At 36.9% G+C, this 21590-nt stretch overlaps 1 protein-coding gene across 18 annotated transcripts in view; it reads right to left on the bottom strand.

Annotated features, from left to right (window-relative positions):
• Positions 1 to 21590, bottom strand: part of Nckap5 (NCK associated protein 5) — a 915317-nt gene that overhangs the window by 74950 nt on the left and 818777 nt on the right. Inside the window, exon 15 of one of the 18 annotated variants that reach the window (XM_021236829.2) lies at positions 16447 to 18241. The exons of the other annotated variants lie outside the window; for them this stretch is intronic. Within the exon in view, the coding sequence (XP_021092488.2) occupies positions 18210 to 18241 (32 nt within the window). The 3' untranslated portion in view covers positions 16447 to 18209. Of the gene's footprint in view, positions 1 to 16446; positions 18242 to 21590 lie in introns of those variants that run through there. 18 annotated transcript variants of the gene reach the window in all.

Below are 21590 nucleotides of genomic sequence, written 5' to 3'. Positions count from 1 at the left end.
AAATTACTCTATCCTCAAGCTTTTCCCCCAATTAAATTAAAATTTAGCCATTTGTTCACACGTACTTTTAATTCACTTTTAGGCTGGTCTTTATTCAAGGCATTTTAAAGGCCTAAACAAATGATGTTTACTGATACTACTTTGTTCACAGACTCATTATAATCTCAGCTCACATTCACAAATTAGTAAGTCATGATTTCCCCTTGGAGAAGGTATGGCACATCTTTCTTAAAAGATTATCCTTGCCTGTGTTCAATTATCTGTCTTGCTCAAAGACATTCCATCTCTTGCTGTCCTGACAAAATGAGTGAAAAGTTGAACAATTATCTGGTGAAACTGATAGACACTGATGGCTATTATGGGTAATTCTGTCTCTAAATATCTTTTACTTTACATGAGGTTTGCTAAATTATATGGACAGCTGCCTCTACTCTCCATTTCACTTGCCTTGATAACATCTGCTTTGATAAGGCACATAGGGAAAGGAGGAAAGAAAATAAATTTGGGGTAGGATTCTGTAGAAAGAGATTTAAGACAGTCTTAAGAAGCATATAAAAATAGAGGAGCAAGGGAGATTCAGAGATTTCAATTTAGCAACTGATAAAAATGTTATTACAGATAGTTACAGAAGCATTTGAGCTAAAAGTCTGTGTATTACTATGCTAACATTTTTAAGTTAAAAGAATATACTCTACAAATTGTTTTCATTTGCTTATATTACTGTAATTACAGACACTTAAAATGTTTCAGGAAGGTTAAAATTTATAGTTCAAAAACGTTTTTCTCCATTTGTCTCTGTATTTAATCAGCATTAATTATTTTTTGAATTATAGGCAGCAAGGAAGAAAGCTCACATCTTCATACCCTTAAGCTTTCAAAAATATCCATTTTAACATGACTTATTCGTGTGGTAAGGATTTTAATTATTATACGGTAATGCATCTTAGGTGAATATTCAAGGATCATTTATTTTTCTGTTGTGTGGTGGTAGCAGGACTGAGATGAAAAGAAGGTTGGGGTTGAGATGAACCTATCTTTCTATTTCAGCTGCCACCCTCCTCTCACTAATGCATTTTGATTGTCTCTACCTGAAGCCAACAAAAGGAATAATAAAATGCAGCAGACAACAGAAAAACTAACAGACCATGGGAGATGGATATAGGTAAGCATATAGGTAATTTTTGCTTCTGTCCATGAAGAATTAAACTGCTGCAGACACAGACACACACACAAAATACACACTACACTGCACTGTCTTCATGACATTGGACAACAGGCAGCATGGAATGTGATCTCTCCATCAAGTGAAACAAATTAGGTGAGCTCTGTAATTTCTTCAAACAACTGCCTAAAGGTTTCCAGACACACTCACAGGCAGAGGGGATACCAACAGAATCTGGAGATCTTGCTGGATCGAAGAGATAATACATGTGTTAGGGGGGAAGGGATTAAGGTCGATAGAATACTGCAAATTCTGGGGAGAAAAGTTAAAAGCAGAGATTTCCCTCCAGTGTTTGGCTGAGTACTTACCTACATATTCATGAGGTGAAGTTCATGAGATCACAACAAGAACTATAAAGTATAGGTTGAATACTTTCTGGAGCTCACATAGGACTGAAAATAACAGAAGTTTCCCCCATCCTGAGAAGTTAGGCCTTTCAACATATGGACCACAAGGTAGAATTTTACGAAGGTTCCAGCCTTAGTGGAGAAACTAAATTATACCACTAATAAATGATTTCCTAGACTCCTCATAACAAAATTGAATAGCAAGACTTGAAAAATATGTAAATGTATTGAATGAATCCCAGAAAAAAAGTTCAATAGTCTTCATAGGGAGACAATGAAATCCAACATCCACCAGTGTAAAATTCACAATTTCTGGCATCCAATTAAAATCACCAGGCATGCAAAAAAGCAGAAAATTAGGATTATTCAAGAGAAAAAGTAATTGAGAAGAATAGAAAAAGAAATGAGGAGATAATTAAATTAATAAATAAGGATTTAAAATGGCTATAGTAGGTATTATAAAATGTACAGAGATGTAAAGTAAAACTTGAACACAATTAGGAGGTATTAAATTAATAAAAATACCCAAATGGAAGTTATAAACAGGAAAAACTATACTTAAATGAAAAAAATAACATACTGAAGAAGATCAGTAGCAGATTAGCAGAGATATTAGATATAGGAATAATGATCACTGATTTTGAAGACAAAACAATATAAACTATTCATAATAAAGCATACAAAAATAAAATACATAAAAACCTGAATATCAGAGACCTGTGAATCAATAAGAATCTAAATGTGCACAATTAGAGCCTCAATAGAAAAGAAAAATATTATGTAAAAATTATAATAAAAAACATTACCAAATTTCATGAGAACTGTAAATCTGACATCTAAGAGACTTAGTGAATGCCAACCAGAGCCAACACGGAGAAAACCAAATCAAGAAAACCACACCGTAATCAAATTGATGAATGTCAGTGATAAAACTTTAAAAGCAACCCAGAAAAAAATACTTTCCACAGGAACAGAGATCAAGTTGATAGATTTATTTTAAAAAATTATAAAACCCATTACAGACAGAAATAATGTCTCTAGGGTGATAAAAGTAAAAACAAAAGCCTGTCAGTATTTCAAAAATCAATTTAATTAATCAACATTTCAACAAGTTTTAAAAATTTAGGCAAAAATAAATCATTTCTAGGCAAATAAAATTTGAGATAACTTATTGCTAGAGAGTTTTTAATATAAGAAATATTAGAGCAAGTCTCACTGGCAGATGAAAAATGGATACCAAGCAGTTATCTAGATGAATATAAATGAAGAAATAGACATGGAAATCATACTATGAGGAGAACATAAAATAAACATTGTGAAGTTTTAAACATATATAGAAATAAAATATATAAAACCAACAGAAAGGATGGAAAGATTATATCAGAGTAATCTGTAATATTTTATATAAGGTAGGCTTGATATAGTAAAGATCTAATAAAATGATATTTAAATGCTATATCATCATGAAAATTAAACCAAAGAATATAGGTAACAAGTTATAAGTGGAGATAAAATAGAATTATAAAAAATTAAATTCAAGAGAGAGCAGAAAAAGAGTAAAAATATAAAGAACAGATGGAGCAGATACAAAAATAAATAATGAGGCAACAGATTTAAACCTAATCACCTAGATAAATACAGTGGCACCTCGGTTCACAAATTTAATTTGTTCCATGATTCTGGAAAAGATGGCCGCGTATATGTTCATGCAGGAATGATGGTCGCGGTTGAGTTTGTCACCGGATGCAGAATTCACAAGCAAACAAACAAAAAACTGCCAAATGCTTCTGTTTGTGAAACAAACTGTTCACAAACAAAAGCATTTGTGAACCGAGTACCACTGTATATTAAGTGTGAATGATTTTAACACTCCAATTAATAGGGTGAGAGTGTCATACTGGATTTTCAAAAAGCAGACAATTTTTATGTTGTTTGTAAAAATCCACTATATATACACACACATGCAAAGCAGAATGACACAAAAAAGATATTCCATGTAAACACTAATTAAAAGTGAGTTAGAAGTAATATGTTAATATCAGAAAATATAGACTGGAAACAAATATTTTCAGGGATGAAGAGTACTTATTTTAAGTGATAATTGGGTCAATTCATTAAGAAGATATGACAATCGTAAATACATACTCTATAAAATTAGAAGTCCAAAATTATGAAGTAAAAAGTGATAGAACTGAAAAGAGAGAAAGACAAGTCTATAACTGAAGTTGTAACGGTCTTCTCTCTGTAGTAGAACACAAAGAGACAATCACAAGATTTAAACAGTTAAACGACTTTGATCTATTTAAATTTTATAGAACACTCTACTCATTAAGGTTAGAATATATATTCTTTTTATTACTAATTCATCAAGATAGATAATATCTTTCATCATAAAACAAGCCTTAACCAATTTAGAGTGATCAAAAGCATACAAAATATGTTCTGTGACCATCACTGAATTAAACCAGAAATCAATAGAAGAAAGATGTCAGGAAAAGCTTCCAAATATTTGGAAATGAAGTACAATACTACCTATCTTGCACATTAAAACACATTAAAATAAAAATTAGAGAATAATTTGTAGTAAATGAACATGAAAATAAAATGGAATGTAGCTAAAGTAGTGCTTTAAAAATTTATAGCACATAGCAGCCCCACCTGCCTGCCCTGGCACCACCAGCTGCCTTGTAAGAACTAGGGAAGCAGCCAAACCACCAACTCCTAGCTGGCACCAAACCTTGTTTCTCCTCAGCACAGGGTGGCAGAGGTGGCAGCCAAAAGACGGACCTGACTGAGGATGAGACTAGTATTTAGGAGGAGAGTTTCACTCTAGGACTGAAGAGTTACCCTACTGCAGAGACTGGGTGAGAGACATTGTAGGATACAGGGTAGGAGAGAATGAGAGCTCGACAGAGATTCTCTGAGGACCTCAAGCTCAGGCCAGGAAGATAACGTGGCCTCTATTCTGTGGTGGGAGGCAAGGTTTCGTGGGTAAAACTTCGGAGAGGGTGAATCTGAAGATGACATGTAGTCCCTTGGTCTCCTTGAGCTCCCGCACTGCTGCATACATCCATCAGAAACCAGTGGTCTGACTTACTGTGGGTCATCATTTGGGTTGCCTAAGTGTCTATACTAAAATTATAGATCTCTTTGTTTCAGTTAAATGTGACTCATGAGTAGTTCTTAGGGTTTGTCAATATCTGGTCTATATTTGACACTATTGCTGTCAGTGACTTTACTACTATAGCCAAAGTGATACAGCTGTTACTGTCAATTGGTTTTCTCTGTTTGCCAATATCTGGACTGCCTGGGAGTCATGAAAATACTGGGACCCTTTCCTGAAAAACTGAGGTCTGGGCCAAAGAAGTTGCAACTTTCCTCACAAATAAAGGAGGTAGCTAGAGCCTGGGACAGAAGCAAAGACCAAATGTCAGCCATGCCCAGAGGGCATCTCTGTAATGAAACTAGGCACTATACTCAACTAGCAGTCCTACAAGAGAGGTGTATAGCTATGAATGCCCACATTAAAAAAACAGAATAAGACCAAATATATAACCTAATGATTCACTCCAAGGTCAGAGTGATGAAGCAATAATGCACAATAGGACAGGTCTTTTCCTTGCCCCCATGTTTTGTTTTGTTTTTTTTCTTCCATAAGATATTCTGTCCCAGAAATATAACCATTTGGGCTGTAAACTGTTCCTGGCCAATGTATCAAAATGTTGTGTGACTGTGCTGCTCATGAACCCGCTGAATGTATCACAAGTGTTTTGTTCAAACAATGTAACTGTTATTTAGTACCTGATATTTCTACCTAAGTTTCCATTTCTAGCTGTGTCTCTACCCTAAAAGTTCCTCTCAACGTCCTTTCCTCAATTGTATATAAATAGACCTTCACTGCAACTCCCAGCTCAGAATTTGGAGTGGGCAAACTCCTCTGAGACAGGTAATGAAAGGTTTTTCTCCAACTCTTCAAATAACTTTCTGATTCTTGAGTCTTCAAATTGCTGTACAGTTGTAGCACTTGGCTGTAATGCTGAGCTGTTCCACTTTGCCACAACAATAAAAAAGCAAGAATAATAATAAATCCAGAGCTTGTACAAAGAAGGAAATAATAAAGGTCACATCAGAAATCAATGCAATGAAAAAAAAAGAAACCCAAAACAAAACAAAACAAAGCACATATAATCAATACATCAAAGAGCTGGTTTTTCTGAAAGAATAGCCAATTTTATCAATTAAAGGAAAGGCACAAATCTGTACAATTAGGAATGAAAAAAAGGTGGAATCACAATAGACACAGGTGAATTACAAAAAATTATTAGCAACTACTTTACAAACCTGAGGGCCAAAAAATTGAGGCACTCAGAAGAAATGGAGAGATTTCTAGATATACATAAATTACCAAAACTGAACCAAGAAGACTTAAAAATCTTGAATAATCCAATAATAGGCAATGAAATTGAAGCAGTAATAAAACATAAACCTCCCAACTAAGAAAAGCCCAGAACCTGATGGATTTACTGCTGAATTCTACAAGAACTTCATCAAAGATCTAACACCAACATTTCTCAATCTTTTTAATGAAATCGAGACTGAAGGAGTACTCTCACTATCATTCTTGAAAACTAGCATTACCCCAATCCCAAAACCAGACAATGATCCAACCAAAAAAGAGAACAATCTCTCTAATGAACATAGATGCAAAAGTCCTTAACAAGATACCGGCAAACAGAATGCCACAAATCATAAAAAAGGTCATACACCATGACCAATTAGGTTTCATCCCAGGGATACAAGGATGGTTCAACATATGCAAATCAATAAAAGTAATTCAACACATAAATAGAAGGACAAAAATTCAGTGATCATCTCTAGCCACAATAAAAGCCTTTGACAAAACTCAATATCCATTCACGATTAAAAACTCTGAAGAAAACAGGTACAGAAGTACCTTATCTCAATGCGATAAAAGCCTTTATGACTAACTTACTGCCTACATCATATTAAATAGGGAAAAACTGAAAGCTCTCCCTATAAAATCAGGTACCAGGCAAGGATGTCCACTATTACCACCTTGTTCAACACATTCCTGAAACATTAGCCAGAGCAACCAGTCAAGAGAAAGAAATAAAAAGGATACACAGTAGAAAGGACAAAGTCAAAGTATCATTATTTGCAGAACACATGATTGTCAACCTACGAGACCCCAAAAATTCCACCAAAAGACTCCTACAATTAATAATCAAATTCAGTGGTATAGCAGGATACAAAATGACCACCAATATCAACAGCTTTCCTATATATTAATAATTAAACTCACTGAGAAATAAAATAGGAGAACAATAACAAACACAATAGCATCAAGAAAAATTAAATAGTTAGGAATTAAACTAACCTAGGAAGGGACGACATCTACAACAAAATCTATAGGACTCTGAAAAAGGAAATTGAGGAAAACATAAGAAAATGGAAAGATATTCCCCATTCTTGGATAGGCAGAACCAATATATTCAAAATTTCTACACTTCCAAAACTGATATATAGATTTAACACTATCCCAATCAAAATACTAACAGCATTTCTCACAGATCTGGAGAAAACAATCCTAAAGTTTATGTGAAACCAGAAGAGACCCACAATAGCAAAAGTAACCCTAACAAAAGCAAAGCAGGAGGTATCACAATCCCAGATTTGAAATATACTGCAAAGTTACAATGATAACAATTGTATGGCACTGGTACAAAAACAGGGCATGTGGAGTGCAGAGGACAGTTCCGGGTCAACGTGCCACAGCTCCCAGTGCAGAGGAGGCTTCCGGGTCAATGTACCACAGCTCCCAGTGAAGAAGAGGCTTCCAGGTCAACATGCCACAGCTCCCAATGCAGAGTAGGAGGCTTCCAGGCCAACCTACCACCAATCCCAGGACAGAGGAGGTGAGCTGCATGGGTGCCAGCAGCACTACTCCCCCTGCACCCCGTTGAAATGAGAAGACACGTAAACAAGCCTCACAACCAGAATTTCAAATCACCTACAGCAACCCCAAAGGGAAGTTAGATGGAACAATCTGATACTCAACCACCTGGACTCCCTGAACTGGCTACAAAAGAGGATCAGGAAAAAATGAAATCAGAAATAATTTCTCACATAACAGAGATTGTGCCCATGTTCTGTGCAAGACATGATTAATAAATCTAGAGAGGACACAGAAAAAACAATAGAGGAGCTGAGGAACATGATGGAATCCCAATATAGAAAACAAATGGAATCCATAAAACAGATACAAACAGATTTCCAGGAGATTAAAAACTACACTGAAAGTCTATGCAGCAGAATGAACCAATGTGAGGACAAAATTTCAGAAACAGAAGATAAGATTGCAATTAGTGACCAGGAAAAGAAAATTGCTTCAAAATTGTAAGGGACCATGAGAAATCAATCCATCAGCTGCTAGATGATGCAAAGAAGAATAACATAAGACTGATAGGAGTGAATGAAGAAACAGGAGAGAGTGCAGATGTCATAAAAAACTGTTCACAGAAGTGATGGCAAAAAACTTCCCAAGCAGGGGAAAAGAACTTGAGATACAGATAACTGAAGCATATCAGACTCCAACTACCCTTGAGAAAAAAAAAATGTACACATAGGCATATAATTGTTAAGATTCCAGAAAGCCAACAGAAGAAAATAGTTCTACAAGCAGTTAGAGAAAAGAAACAAATCACATAAAAACGAAAGCCCATCAGAATTACAGCAGACTTCTCAACGCAAACCCTCAAGGCAAGAAGAGGTTGGAGTGATGTATTTCAAGCCCTAAAAGGAAACAACCTCCAACCCAGAATAATGTATCCTGCCAAGCTATCTTTCAAAAGTGATGGTGACATAAGATACTTTCATGACAAAGAACACCTTAGGAAATTCATGAATACCAAATCAGCACTTCAAAAAATTTTAGACAAAATCCTAGGAAAAGAAAATGAGGATCACAACATCAGGAAGCCCAGCAGAATGAATCCACTGGGCAGGACAAGAAAATAAAAGCAAAGCGGGAGAATCCACCAAAAAGAAAAAGTCATGACAATGATAACTCAATATGTATCAAGTTATAACCATCAATGTTAATGGTCTCAATTCACCAATCAAAAGAAATAGACTGGCAGAATGGGTCAAGAAGCAAGATCCAACACTATGCTGTATACAAGAAACACACTTAATTCAAAAACAAGCTCATAGACTGAAAGTTAATGGGTGGAAAATAATACTACATGCAACAAGAACCCCCCAAAAAGCAGGAGTAGCTATCCTCTTGGCAGACCAAGTGGATTTCAAACTCACACTGATTTAGAGAGAAAAAGAAGGACACTATATGCTTGTAAAGGGAACAATCCAACAGGAAGAGATGACAATCATAAATATCTATGCACCAAACACTAGTGTGCCCAACTATATAAAACAAATACTAATGGACATGAAAAATCATATAAGCACTAATACAATAGTAGTAGGGGAACCCAATACCCCGCTGTCACAAATAGATAGATCAATTAGACAAAAAACAAGCAACAAAATACTAGAACTCTATCAAACTCCTGAACAAATGAATTCAACAGATGTTTACAGAGTGTTCCACCACACAAAATCAGAATACACATTTTTTTCAGCTGCACACGGGTCGTTCTCCAAAATAGACCACATACTCGCCCACAGAACATATTTAGGTAAGTGCAAAGAAATTGAAGTTATCCCCTGTATATTATCAGACCATAGTGCGATGAAATTGGAGATCAATAGCAAAATAAACTGCAAAAATTTCATAAACACATGGAAACTGAACAACACACTTCTGAATAACCAATGGATCACAGAGGAAATTAAGGAAGAAATGAGACAGTTCCTTCAATTAAATGACAATGACAATACAACATATCAGAACCTATGGGACACAATGAAAGCAGTCTCATGAGGGAAATTCATAGCAGTGAATATTTATATTAGGGAAAAGATTGAGCCCAATTAAACAACCTGATGCTGAACCTTAAGCTTCTAGAAACAAAAGAACAGGACAAAGCAAAAGCTCATACAAGGGACGAAATTATAAAGATCAGAAGAGAAATCAATGCAATGGAGACTAAGACAACGATACAAAAAAATCAATGAAGCCAAGAGTTGGTTCTTTAAAAGAATAAACAAAACTGACAAACCCTTATCCAACCTTACCAGAAAAAGGAAAGAAAAGGCCCAAATCCATGCAATTAGGAATGAAAAGGTAAAATTACAATGGACCCAGCAGAAATCCAGAGGATCATCAATACTTTGAGAAACTATATGCCAATGAGACAGAAAACACGGAAGAAATGGACCAATTCCTAGATACATATGAATTACCAAAGTTGAATGAAGAAGACCTAAAAATTCTAAACAATCCAATATAAATCAATGAAATTGAAAATGTAATGAAAAACTTACCAACTAAGAAAAGCCCAGGTCCTGAGGGTTTCACTGCCAAATTCTAAAACACATTTAGAAAGGAACTACTGCCACTACTGTTTAAACTCTTCAATCAAATTGAAAGGGAAGCAGTACTCCAAAATTCATTCCTGGAAGCAAGCATCACTTTGATCCCTAAAGCAGAGAAAGAACCACCAGAAAAAGAGAACGATAGGCCAATCTCACTAATGAACATAGATGCAAAATTCCTTAATAAGTTATTGGCAAATTCAATGCAGAAGATCATGAAGAAGACTGCACACCCTCACCAAGTGGGATTCATCCCAGGGATGTGAGGATGGTTCAACACATATGCAAATAAATAAATGTAATACCTATATCAATAGATCCAAGGACAAAAACCATATGATCATCTCAATAGATGCAGAAAAAGCGTTCAACAAAATCCTACATGCATTTATGATAAAAACACTACAAAAAATTGGAATACATGGTCTCCACCTCAATCTGATAAAAGCTGTCTGTGAAAAACCAACAGCTAATATCATACTAAATGGTCAAAAACTGAAATCCTTCACACTACAATCAGGAACAAGACAAGGATGTTCACTATCACCACTCTTGTTCAATATAGTTCTGGAAACATTAGCCATGGCAATTAGACAAGAGAAAGAAATAAAAGGAATAAAGATAGGTAATGAAGAAGTCAAATTGTCAGTATTTGCAGATGACATGATACTCTCTATAGAAGACCCCAAGAACTCCACCAAAAGTCTTCTAGACTTAATAACCAAATTCAGTCAAGTAGCTGGTTACAAGGTCAACACACAAAAATCAATAGCTTTCCTCTACACGAATGACAGACTCACTGAGAGAGAAATAGGGCAAATAATTCCTTTCACAATAGCATCCAAAAAACTGAAATACCTAGGAATCAACCCAACGAAAGAAATCAAAGACCTCTTCTCTGAAAACTATAGCACTCTGAAAGGAGAGATTGAAGACGATATCAGAAAATGGAAAGACATCCCTTGCTCCTGGGTAGGAATAATCAACATAGTGAAAATGGCCATACTTCCAAAACTGCTATACAGATTGAATACAACCCCAATTGAAATCCCAGCAGCATACTTACAGACCTTAAGAAAACAATCCAAAAATTCATTTGGAACAAGAAGAGACCCAGAATAGCAAAAGCAACCCTAGGCAACAGAGACATGGCAGGGGGCATCATAACCTCCAACTTGAAACTATACTACAAAGCTACTGTGATAAAAACAGCATGGTGCAGGCAAAGAAACAGACCTGAGAACCAGTGGAACAGATTAGAAGATGCATCAACAACTCCAGACACACTCTGCCACCTCACCTTAGACAAAGGAGCCAAACACCCTCAGTGGAGGAAAGATAGCTTCTTTAATAAATGGTGCTGGAAAAATTGGGCTTTAACTTGCCAAAGATTGAAACTAGATCTTTATCTCCCACCTTGCACTAAACTAAAATCAAAATGGATTAGAGATCTAAATATTAAAACAGAAATGCTGAATCAGCTGGGACAGAGGTTAGTTAGAACTCTTGAAGACATTGGTGTAGGAAAAGATTTTATGAACAGAACCTCAGTTCCCATGAACTAGCAGAAACAATCAACAAGTGGGACCTCTTCTTATTAAAAAGCTTCTGCACAGGCCCAGGAATTAGCTCAGTGGTTCCAGCACCTGCCTCGAAAGTGCAAGGTCCCAAGTTCGATGACTGGTACCAAGAAAAAAAAGAAAAAAAAAGCAAAACAAAGAAAAAAAAACCTTATGCACAGCAAGAGAAATGACCACCAGTGTGAAGAGACAACCTACAACGTGGGAAAAAATTTTCACCTGCTGTTCCTCAAAGGTCTACTATCTAGAATCTATAAAGAACTTAAAAAAAAATCAGACTTCCCAAATTGAAAGACCCAATCCAAAAATGGGCATCTGAAATGAACAGACATTTCTCAGACAAAGAAGTAGAAATAGCAGAGAAACATATGAAAAAATGCTCAACATCACTGGTCATTTGAGAGATGCAAATGAAAACAACGCTGAGATTCTACCTCACCCCAGAAAGAATGGCTATCGTGAAGTCAACCAATAACAAATGTTGGTGGGGCTGTGGGGAAAGAGGAACCCTGGTCCACTGCTGGTGGGAGTGCAGACTGGTGCAACCACTGTGGAAATCAGTATGGAGATACCTCAAAGAACTAGGACTGGAAGTCCCATTTGACCCAGCTATTTCCCCGGTGGCTATCTTCTCTGAAGAATTAAAAGAATCATACCCCAGTGATACATGTGCACCCATGTTCATAGCAGCACACTTTGTAAGACCTAAAACTGGGAAGCACCCCAGTTGTCCATCAAGTAGAGGCTGAATAAAGAAAATGTGGTTTTTAAAAAATATATAAAATGGAGTACTACTCAGCCATAAAAATGAGAAATTAGAGACATTAATAGCTAAATGGATGCACATTGAGGTGATACTCTTAAGTGAAATAAATAGGACACACATGTGCAGATACCAAATAGCTTCTCTAATGTGAGAAACTGAAAGTGTAAATAAGGACTAAATGGTATAACAGATAATGTGAAATAGGAAGAAAGGTGCAAAGGGGAAGGGGAAGAGGGAGGGGTAGGGGAAAGGAAAGAAAGGAAAGGAATAAATATGAGAAAACGGAAAAATGGAAACAAAGTCTTCGTAAATAGGGAGGGATGGAGGCACTGAAGGGAGGGCAGGGGAAGGGGGAAAAAATAAGATCCAAGAGGGATTATGTAAAGGTGCAAATTTCCAATGATGAATGTCAATATATTGTACCGAAAATGTACCAATAAAATTAATTTTAAAAAAGAACAACAATTTTAAAATCAATAAAAAGTGGTTGTTAGTATAAATACAATGATAAACCTCTAACCAGAAAGAGAGAGAGAGAGACAGAGAGAGAGAGACAGAGAGAGACAGAGAGGGGAAGAAGGAGGAGGAGAGAAATGAGAGAGGAGAGAAAAGAGAGAGAAGAGATGGAGAAAAGTGAATGTCAATTATTAATACCAGGAATGAACAAGGGAGAAAAACACTTTCTGTATCATTTTATGAAGTTCACATTACCTTGATAAGAAACCCCAAAATATCATTAATAGACAACAGATTAATATCCTTCATGAAAATGGATGCACAAATGCTCAACAGAACATTAGAGAATATCATTTTCTTTATAAACTCATAAAACAGACAAACACTTTCCATATCATTTTATCAAGCTCACTTTACCTTGATATCAAATCCAAAGACATCATTAATGGAAAACAGATAATACTCCTCATAAAATGGGTGTAAAAAGCTCTGTACAATATTAGATGAATTATAGAATATGGAAAAAGATAAAGTAATCTTTATCAATTCTATTTATTCAGTAAATGTAAAGTTCTTTTTAGTTCCAAAGTTAACATGAAGAGAAAAATCATGATGAGATATAGAAAGAACACTGGACAAAACTCAACATCCATTAATGATAAAAAGCCAAAAAGGAAGAAAAAAAACCTCAACAAAGTTGGCATAGAAGGGAACTTTTTCAATCCCCCAATGGGCATCTACAATAAACCTGCAGAATAGTGTCATACTTACTAGGAAGATATTGAATGCTTACTCCTCCTCCAAATTGGGAACATGTCGAGGATGTCTGCCCTCACCACTTCTGTTTAACATCACTCTGGTGTTCCCACCGATGTAATAAGAGAAGGAAAAGTTCAGTGGGTTTACAGATGAGAAAAAATATAACTTTGTTTGAAGACATGATTGTATATATGGAAAATCCTAAGAAATCTACTGAAATATTCTGAGAATAAATGAGTTTAGCAACATCACATGATACAAGGTAAATGATAAACGTATAAAAGATATATATGAGAAATAAATTAGCATATAAAATAAAAATAATATAATTTCAAATAGCATTAGAATACAAAATAGTAAAACATGGGAATGCTTGTACACTAAGAAATATAAAACACTGCAGGGAGAAAGTAAATAGTGACATAGGTGGAAAGTTGTATTTATGGATCAGAAGTTTTATTGTTAAATGTCAATTCTCTCCAAATTGACTTACAGATTCAATGTAATCCTAATCAAAACATCATCAGGCTTTTCCAGAGACACTGACACATTGATTCTAAAATTATTTGAAAATACAAGATTTAAAAAAAATAAGACAAGCTAAGGCTACTGATACTACTTGAATTCTATGAGGCTGTACTAATCAAGTCAGTATAGCACTGGATAAGGACTTACGTACAGATCAATGGATCAGAACAGACATCCCATAAGCAGACTCACACATATTGTCAATTGATTTTTGACAAAGATGAAGAGGCAAATTAATGGGGCGAAATAGTGTTTCAAGAAAAGGTACTAGACATACTAAATATTCATATAGAGGAAAATGATTCTTACCTCTCTCCTCACATTGTATGTAAAAATAATCCATGGACATAAATATAAGAGCTACTGCAGAAAACTTCTAGAAGAAAGCTTGATAGAATAATACTGAAACCTTGGAATAGGCAATGATTTCGCCAGTGGAGCACAAAAACGTAAAGAAAAAAATGATAAATTAGATGACTAGAATTAAAAACTTCTCTCTTCAAACACACTGTTAAGAAAATTAAAAGGTAAGCAACAGGCTGAGCGAAAATGGCAAAAGGTATATATAATAGGGTATTTTGACCCAGAATGAAAAGAATGCTTATAAATTAGTGATAAGCAGACAAACAACTGATACAAAATAGAACAAAAATTTTGTAGGCATATGTCAACAAAGAGGCTATATGGATGACAAATACAGGAAAGATGTTCAACATCACTAGTTATGGGGGAATGCAAGTTTAAAACTGATATTTACTACACTTCCATAGAATGGCTAAGATTTTAAAAACTAATAATAAATGGTGACAAAGGTGTGCAGCAAGTGGAACTTTCATACTGTTGGTGAGATTATCATGTAATAACTTACCACAATGCTGAAAGAAGCTTTAGGCATAATAGCCCAAACTAGGTATGACTGAAATGCCTACCAGGTAGTAAATGGATGAAACAAATTGTTACATATCTACACAATAAAATACTAATTAGCAAGAAAAAATAAAACAAGCAAAAAACCCAATGACAATGGTTCCAAAAAGCATCATGCTTATAAAGAGTCCACATTCAAAATATTATATAACGTATGACTGATTCTATTCACATAAAATTCTAGCAAAAGGAAAATATAGATAGAAGGCAGAGCAATGGTTCTGTGGGACCACTGCTGTTGAAAGGGCTGTAATAAACTATTTGTGAGTGATGAACATGTCCTGTATTTCGACTGCAATAGTGGTTACACACTGTATAGATTAATCAAAACTCACTGAATTGTAGACTTCAAAAGGTTTAATAGTGATGTAAATTATACCTCAATATACTTGCTTTTAAATATTATATACTCAGCCTTCCAATATAGATTTATAGAAAACGAAATGTGAAATCTTGGCTGAAAAAGTTAAAACAGAGCAACTGGGCTTTTCCTTGGTGAATCCTTGAGCAATCATTAGAGACATCTAAAAGCGATGGTGGCAAGAAAGGGTCTCCAGGAATCATCAAGGAGCAAGACTGAGGTTCTTCTTTTATCCCAGAGCCAAGTAGCCTACAAAGGGGCTTGTGTATTTCATCCTGTCAATACTCGTGTATAGTAGCTATTATAATCCTCATTTTAGACAGGGAAAAGCAAAGCTCTGATACTTGCCAGAATACCAACATGACTCCACAGCTCAGGTTCTCTGTATGTATCAAGTTGCTCCCAGCATGACTGGTGCTATGGTCTGTATCTTCCACAAGTTTCTGTACTAACAGTCTGGCCCCCCATGTCACAGTGATGAGTTGGTGGAATCCTTACAAAGTGAGGCCCAAAAGAAAGTGATTAAGTCAGTGGGGACCCCACATTCACAAAAGATTAATATGGTTCTCATGGGTGCTTGCTAGCTCCCTTGAGTGTGAGATGACATAAAAAGAGCAAGCCTGGTGCCGAAGTTCCTCATTTTCTGTTTTCCATGTGACTTCTGTCTTTCTTTTGCATGGGGTCCCACCACGATGCCTTCCCACCGCTGTTATGTATCCAGAAGCCCCACACTATAGGTTGAACCAATGGAGCTGCATGCACTGGGACTTTCAGCCTCCCAAACTCAGAGTAAAATCTCTCTCTCTCTCTCTGACTCCTCCGCCCCGCCCTTTCATACATTAACAACCTCAGCTCTTTTGTTACAGTAACAGAAAGTAGAGTAAGATAGCTGGGGATCCTCAGTATCGGAAGGTGTTCTGGGAACTTTGCAGTCTGGTACTTCTCTATGTTGTAAGGGGAAGGCACAGCTTCTGATTTCCTGGCTGTGTGGTCTAGACCCTCCTCTGCAGATAGGGCCCTAATGGCTCAGAGCCTCTAACACACGACCCTATAAGCAGATTTCTGTAGCCTAACAACATTTGCTCACTGTTCACTATCAAGCAAGTGTTTCACTTGCACCATGTAATTATGCATTGTGTAATAGACATATTTTACATCTGAGTAAACTAAGGTTGAAATGATTAATGATTTGGCCATAGGAAAAGCCTGGGTTTAGATTGAGGTCTGTATAAATCTCAAAGCATGATAGTGACATGGTTACAGTAATGTCTTCTGTATTCTTTTACCAAGCACTTGGGATCAGTAAGATGTTCTTTCTGGAAAGTAATGGGTTAAATAGTACAGATCTGTGTGGAATTAGAGCAAAATCCAGGACTGCCCTCATCTAGGGCCCCTGCATGCATTTCCTCATAGCGCTCTTTACTCTGTCCAAGTTTATCTTCAGGTTTGTAGGAGGTGGCTGTAGCAGGTGCATACCAGTCAGCTGCAGACTCCCAGATCTAGAGAGAGCTCTTTTTGTGGTTCTCTCTAGAGCTCTAATAACCCTGTGCCCTGAAAATTAGTCAAATGAGGTTATAAATTCATTCCTGGACCAACCCATGTCACCTGGAGAATGTCATTCAGGCTGGCCCAGGGCCCCATTTCTGAACAAATTACTGGCATATGAAAGGTTACCATAGTGGTCTTAATCAAGTTTCACCCCTGGAGTGGAAATGAATAGCAGGAAGCCAACTATAATGCTTGCTGCAATCTTCTTTATTATTATCTCAACTGAGTTCACAGCAATGCGATGTGCAGTGGTCATCTCCACTTTAAAGATAAGGAAACAAAGGTACAGAGAGCATCTGTCTCTCAGGGACACCAGCATGTAGACGGAAGTCAAGATTCAAAGTCAGGTCTCGGCACCAAGCCCAGAGCTCTTCCCACTGTTTTGCAACTATGCTTATACTCTTTTCTCCTCTTTAGACCGAACTCTAGGATGTTGCTAAGAATATATGCATCTTCTGGGTTCCTGCCTCTGGTATTTATCATAATTTTTTCCTAATTCAATTATCACTCCATTATGGATGCTAGTGAAACATTTATAACTCAATCAAAAGGCTTTTTTTTCAGCACTTCCTTTCGAATGAGATTTTAAGGTTATCACTTAAAATAAATAGTCTGATATACCTTAACACTTACTTGGTATGATACAGACTTTCTTCTTCCTTTTTATTTTTATTTCCTAAAATAATCTCATGTTCAGAAAATTGTCCTTTTTAAATTAATTTCATTGGTACAATTTAGATAGACATAATGATCACATTCATCACAGGGAATTTGTACCTGTATATGATATATCTGGATTTCTCCTTTTAAAAAAAAGTTGTCCTCTTCAAATTCGTTTTCTGTGTCTAACCCATCGAAGTCATAGCCTCAGGGCCCCTGGTTCTCACCACCTGAATCGCTCACTGCAACAGACCTAATGAGAAGGGGTTCCGGCTTTTGGGCTGTTGGGCAAGAATGTCACAGAGGCAGCATTTTCCCCTTTAAAAGACATACAAGAGAAATGATGTAGAATAAAACCCTCAAATACCTGCTTAGCTATACAGGGCATTTTTTCAAGCAGAGATCCAATAAAAATGGAAATATTGAACTGGTTGGCAGATGACTGTGACTTTAATAGGTAGCACAGGCCCAGAAGCTGGGGTACAGGGATCCTTTGGACGTTGGCTTATTTTACATTTAAAATATGCTGCCATGAACTTCATCTTCTTTGGTTCTCCCACCAATCATTCCCTGAATTAAGGAAGACAGAAATCAGTACATCTAGTTTACATTTGCAGAAATAGGCCAGATTTGCTTTATTAATCAGAGGAAATCATAAGTGAAACTTGGATATAGTAGTTTCAGGTTCAGTTCTCTTCACCATGCATTATTTTGATTCCTGAAAGACTAAAGAAAGGTATGTAAAAGATGTGAATTAGTTTAGCTTCTCTGATCCTGTATTTGAAGTTTGAATTTTATATATTTTTGTCTACGGCCTTACCATCCTGAACATGCCCTATCTCATCTGTATTTTACATATTTTTGGCCTTTTTTTTGTATTTAGGAAAAGTAAACAAGACTTCACAGAAAATGTGATGAGAAGCCGCATCATTTTGATTCAACGTTAGTCTGTAAAAATTCAAAAGATGCTATCAAGAATATGAGTTGATATCATCTAGGGCAGGTGTTATAATGTGGTCTTCCAAAGGAGTGGCAATATCACTGCATGTTGAATAACACTGAGCATGCCACTGATGCTTTGGAAAGCATGCATCTTTCTGAGACAAGATGAAAGAGGAATCAAACGTGATTCTTGCTTTTCCAATGTGAAAGATTAGGAACATGATGTGGGAGAGTCCAGAAATAAGAAGGAAGATTAGAGCATGGGAAAAAGACAACAATACAACAGTAGCCACGAGAGGAGGAGGCTTCTAAAAGGAAGAAATGAAAGAAAGAAATGAAAGGAAGAAATGGAAGAGGAGCAGCAGCTGGGGAAGTTGAGTGAGCCTTGTGGCTCTGGAGGACATACTGCAAATGCCAGGACTGAAGCTTGGACATTATTAATGAACAGAGTTGCTGGGGAAGCAGGAAGGAACACTAATGCATGACGCTGGTGAAGGGAGGATTAAGAAAGAAGCCAAAGGCAGCCAAGAGAGCTCCAAGGCAAATATGCTGAAAATGTCTTTGTCAAGCTCAAGCAAGTCACAGTACACTTAGGAGAATCCTGATCCTCTCACCTCCAAACAGACTTGGAAAGAATCAAGGAAGGAGCAGAATGAGGAATATGAGGCGGAGACTAAGTTGCTCCCTCTTTAAGGTCCTAAGGATTGCAGAAGAATGGAACATGCCAGATCGTCAAAGATTGGTGACAGCTAAATTGGCTTAAATGCACAGGGGAAGGAAAAACTTCTCTATGAACCACACAACTCAGCCTATCAGTTTCTGAAGAATTCATCTTAGCTTCTTTTCCAAACATCTGCAGAACACCACCCTTTTAAATGCAAACTCATTAACGGATATGTTTTACAATGAAGCATGTGTCTCCCAGCTTCTACTCCAAGGGCCCCATCATCCAGGTACATTGAACTTGGCAGAATTCAAATGCTTGATGCAATATCTGGATTCAGGGACCCCGGACCAATTAACAAAGCAGAGTATGTGCAGTGACTCTAAGGGGCAGAATTCTCACATAGGGGCTGGTGAACAGCGGGGATTTCTCATCCGTTGTACACTGGATTGTCCTTTCTGGGAGTTTCTTCACAGCATCCTGTACAACACATTTTTACAAAGGAAGATCTGGTACCAGCTCAGCACAGCACCCCACCCACTCACTGAGGAATCTCAGGTGTCTGGCTGAGGGGAAGAAAGCCATTTACTCTGGGTTTTGTTGCAGGTCAGTCTTCTTTGAGAGCAGGGGTGTGTGTGAACTGCACAGTGTACACATTGCCATCCACAACTCTGGACGGGCAGTGGAATTATCTACATGGAACAAAACTCCCACTGATTTCAGCAGGAGCACCTCATGCATGTCCCTAGTCATCATTTTTCCACTTTGAGGAGCTCTGCTCTAAAACACAAATTCTTTCTAACCGGGGACACATTACTGTGTAATGAATAAATATGCTGTGTGCAGCTGTGGGGATCTGCAGGGGCCTAAAGCCCTCCTATCCAGGCCTCTGGCACTTTTGGATGGGAAGAGCTGAAAGGATTGGCTGATGACCAGTGCCTGTATGAGGCTATTCACATCTAACTGCCATTAAGGTGAGTTCTGAAGTCAGATTCACTTTATTTATTTATTTTTATTAATTTTATTGGTACATTTTAGGTATACAATTCATTTACATTTACCATTGAGTGCTTGTACCTGTACATGATGTATCTTGGTTCTTATTTTTTCCCCCATTACCTGTGCGCCCTTCCCTGTTTACATAGATTTCATTTCCATTTTTGTTTTTCTTTTCTCATAGTTTTTCCTTTCCCTCTTTTCCTTTCCTTCCCCCTTCCCCTCCCTTCACTCCTTCGTCTTTGGACCTTTTTTCCTATTTCAAATTATCAATTATTCATTTTAATCATTTTAACCCTTGTTTACACTATCAGTTTCTCACACTGGAGAAACTATTCGGTATTTACATGTGTGTCCTATTTATTTCACTTAAGAGTATGGCCTCGATATGCATCCATTTAGCTATACATGACTCTAGTTTTTTGTTCTTTATGGCTGAGTAGTACTCCATTTTGTAAAAAAACCACATTTTCTTTATCCAGTTTCCAGTTGATGGGCACTTGGGCTGCTTCCAAGCTTTAGCTATTACAAACTGTGCTGCTATGAACATGGGTGCACATATATCACTGTGGTATGATTCTTTTAATTCTTTTGGGAAGATCCCCAGCAGGGGAATAGCTGTGTCAAATGGGACCTTCAGTCCTAGTTCTCTGAGGTATCTCCATACTGATTTCCACAGTGGTTGCACCAGTCTACACTCCCACCAACAATGGAGAAGGGTTCCTTTCTCCCCACAACCCTGCCAGCATTTGTTATTTGTTGATTTCTTGATAGCAGCCATTCTTTCTGGGGTGAGGTGGAATCTCAGGGTTGTTTTCATTTGCATCTCTCGAATGACCAGTGATGTTGAACATTTTTTTATATATTTGTTTGCTGCAGATTCACTTTAAGTGAAAAAAAATCTACTTTGTTTGCTCACATGAACCCAATCACTAAACAGAAAGGCTTTTTAATAACCAGGTTTCATTAGCTATGTCTAGACCACTGTCTTATAGTCAGGGTGACAATGTAGGCTGAACCCTGGCATCTGCAGTCTCGCCCATTCTCACCTAGTTTATGGGGTGATGAGCTTATTGGCTCAGTTTTCCTTGGTCTGGATGATACCAACTCGGGCTGCTGACAACAGTTCAACTTCCTTCATCTGACATTCTAATCATCTTGGTAAAAGCTACTTACATGTCTTTATGTTAGTCAGGATTCACTAGAGAAAGAGAACCAAAAAGGTCTCTCCCTCTCTCTCCTTTCTATCTCTTTGTGTATGTCTGTGTGTATCATAAGGAATTGATGATGGAAGTTAAAAAATGCAGGTTGAGTTGG

This window comes from Heterocephalus glaber, unplaced genomic scaffold, assembly GCF_053883595.1.
Source record: "Heterocephalus glaber isolate CG9 unplaced genomic scaffold, H.glaber_assembly_v1.0 deba00000347, whole genome shotgun sequence".
In the NCBI taxonomy this organism is placed as follows: domain Eukaryota; kingdom Metazoa; phylum Chordata; class Mammalia; order Rodentia; family Bathyergidae; genus Heterocephalus; species Heterocephalus glaber.
This window is presented reverse-complemented; position numbering and strand designations above follow the sequence as displayed.